The following is a 3,513-nucleotide window of genomic DNA, read 5'->3' on the forward strand; positions in this document are numbered from 1 at the left end:
GACTTGACAGCTCCCGCGGCACATTGGCTACCGAAAGATAGTTCCCCTATTTCAAATTAGATGAGCTGCTTTCATTTTTATTGTGTTCCAAAATAAATGACATATTTTTAAATTTGGAAATAATTTAACTTTAAATTCTTCATTTTAGCCATTTTACCCTTAATGATAAGCTTTTATAATCACACAAAAGTCATAATCCCACAAAACTTACTCCGTAAACTTTTAAAACCATAAATTTCAAAAGTTTATTTTTTATTTTTTAAATTTCGTGCCGTGTCAAACTACTTTATCTAAATTGAAACGGATGGAATATACAGACTCGTGCTATATGAATTAGTAATTATAAAGTTTGTTAGTACCATATATCATTTTCAAATGTCAAGGATTGGTTACACAGTAGTAGGCCAAAGTAGTCCCTATTGTAGATTAGATATATTCGAAAAAGGAAGGAAGGAAGAAAGTAGAAAGGCTAACAAGTTGCCGCATCAGCAGAAACACACACGAGTTAGACACACTTAAGATTCGGAACTTTTCTGAATCCAATCCAGTTGTCCCATAAAACAGCTGGACTTAGGTTTTGACCCATTAAAGAATCCAGCCTGTCTCCTTATCACCCTCTAACTCCGCGTTTCAAACTTCTTTAGCTTCACTTATCATATCCTACTTCCACTATATATATGCAGAACCCACTTTTCACGAGCATTGACCAAATAGCAAAATACCTCAAGCTGAGACAACAGTCAATACTACTACTACTACTACTACTTTTTACTCTCTGAATATCAAGAATAATGGAAATGTGTCGAAGCTATTATTCGGACCCACTTGCTGATTCTTCATCACTGTCTGATAGTAGCAGCTCCTGTAATAGAGCTGATCTTTCTGATGAAGAAGTTATGTTAGCTTCGAATAACCCCAAGAAGCGAGCAGGGAGGAAGAAGTTTCGAGAAACTCGACACCCAGTATACAGGGGAGTGAGGAAGAGGAATTCAGGCAAGTGGGTTTCTGAAGTCAGAGAACCAAACAAGAAATCAAGAATATGGCTTGGCACTTTCCCTTCTGCAGAAATGGCGGCTAGAGCGCATGACGTGGCGGCTATTGCATTAAGGGGCCGTTCTGCTTGCTTGAACTTCGCAGACTCTGCTTGGAAGTTGCCTGTTCCTGCTTCCTCCGACGCCAAGAATATTCAGAAGGCGGCTGCCGAGGCCGCCGAGGCTTTCCGGTCATCGGAGGCCGAAAACATGCCGGAATACACAGGAGAAGATTCAAAGGAAGTGAACACTACTCCTGAAAATATGTTTTATATGGATGAGGAGGCGCTATTCTGCATGCCGGGATTACTTGCGAATATGGCAGAAGGATTAATGTTACCTCCACCTCAGTGTTCCCAAATTGGAGATGATCATATGGAGGCTGATATGCCTTTGTGGAGTTATTCAATTTAAATATAGTTCTGGTTATCACTTAGTACTTCTTTCGGAAATCTTCCCTATATATAATTACAGTTCCTTCAATTAAGATTTAGGAGACTTTAATTTGGTAAGTTTCGTACTCATGAATATTTGGATGGTACGGATGTATATAGGCGTTGTGATTTAGTATGATGTAGATAGTAGTACTCCTATGTTCTAGTGGTAGCTCTGGCTAAATGCAAAACATTGGCCTAGGCAGAAAAAAAAAACATTAGCTTTGTGAATTTCAAGCCATTGTATTTGAATGAAAAAAGTGCGCGCAAGTTAACTTATCAGCTGTATCATCTGTCCGAGAATCCAAGTGAAGATCTTATAACAAGTGAGCTTTCTTCTATTTTATTATTTATGCAGATTCATTTTTATATTATTTACCCTTAAAATTGGATAACAATTAAACTTATAATGTGGTTCTAAGGATATGTGATTTCACTTAACACCAATTGATAAATATGAAAATTAATAACAGAAATAAACTATAAAGTAAAGCAAACCAGTGTTCGAATGGAACTCAGCCCTCAAGTTTGGATACCCTCGAACTGGTTAATGTAAGAACAATCAAAATATAACAAAATGATGAACAATAGAATAAACAAAAAAGAGAATTATATAGCTTTGATGTCTGTGAACAATGTGTCCTTACAAATGGTTAATACTCCCCTTTATATAGTAGAGGAATTCTACTTATGGTATAACTCTAGTTAGAGAAGAAAATCCCATGATTAGCTAATTAACCGTTCCTAATTTGATCTGTTCCGAGATTTTCGCCATGATCTTCGACCATTCGCGGATATTTCGCCTTTCCGTTATTATGTCATCTTCGATCTTGCTCGATGCCTGTCTTATTCGGTCTCGATCGCTGCTGGCCTCGATCTCGACAGGTACCTTGAATCACGAACTTAGTACTTTGTCCTCGTACCTTGGTCTGATCCACTATGGGGCCGAACTTCGATGCAGCTCCCTGGTCCCGGTCAGAAAGAAAAATTGGGTGGACTCAGTTTTAACCGTATACAGATAGTCCCCTAGGTTTTTGGAGTGTAATGACAAGAAACGAATTGAGCCTTCGATTTTTACCTCGACCTGCCATAAGGTCACCGTCGTGACGTAAGCGACGGAAGTGACCGAAATGTCCCGTCAGTACAGTTCCCCAAGTCATTAATGAGTGTTAGTTGGTGGTCGGCCACTAGTGCCTTTGAGCCGTCGCCGTGAATCTAATAAATAGACCCCTTCCTCATTGATTCAAACTTTACTTTCACTTCCTTCTAATTTCCAAAGCTTTCACATCTCTTAAGTTCTTCCTTTTTACAAATCTTCAGGTTTTGTTGTTAATCCTTCTCAAACACCAAGTCCTATTATCTTCTTCTCATTTAAACTTACACAAAAATGGCAAAAACATCGAAAATGGTACCACAAAAAAAAGCTGTTTAATCTTCCTAACAGGCCGGCGGGAAAACGCCGGTGGAACCCCGTCTTGAGGAATGCATTCTTGGGGGTGCGCGCTAAACTCTGATTTCATGATCGATAAAGCCTCGTCGATTCCTGGTCGATGCGAGCCAGTGTCAAGGTATATATGCTCAATAACTGAGGGATACCTTAAGCAGATAAAGAAAGACTGCAACCGGGAGAGCAAAGAGGTGGTGATCCCCACCCCCGAAGAAGACATCACCACCCATGTGGAAGGGTTTCTAAGTGTTTACACTTACCTTTTTCACATTGGGCCCACTCGATCCCGTCATCATTGATTTTTACCGTCAATATCGAATAACCCTAGGCCAAATCCATCCTTTCTTTTGGCGAATTATTATTCTGCTCTGATTCTTCGTGAGCAAAATCGAGGGGCTCCCTTTCACACTCGATCACCTTATCAGATTGTATAGCCCCCGCCTCTATCGAGGCGGGTTAATAAAACTCCAATGTCGGGCTACCAAAGTGCTGTTCTCGAGCATAAACGAGGATAAGGATCGAGGCTGGATGGGCCGGTTCGTTCGAGTGGGGACTTCCGACCTAATCCAAGCCGAGAAGATGCCATTTCCTGAGAAATGGA

General features: G+C 40.2%; 1 protein-coding gene across 1 annotated transcript; it reads left to right on the forward strand.

Annotated features, from left to right (window-relative positions):
* Positions 1–791: 791 nt before the first annotated feature.
* Positions 792–1,445, forward strand: LOC107807923 (dehydration-responsive element-binding protein 1B-like). Its single transcript, NM_001325812.1, is given in 1 exon segment — positions 792–1,445. A coding segment is annotated over 1 exon segment (654 nt).
* Positions 1,446–3,513: the final 2,068 nt, after the last annotated feature.

Source organism: Nicotiana tabacum, chromosome 4 (genome assembly GCF_000715075.1).
Source record: "Nicotiana tabacum cultivar K326 chromosome 4, ASM71507v2, whole genome shotgun sequence".
Lineage (NCBI taxonomy): Eukaryota > Viridiplantae > Streptophyta > Magnoliopsida > Solanales > Solanaceae > Nicotiana > Nicotiana tabacum.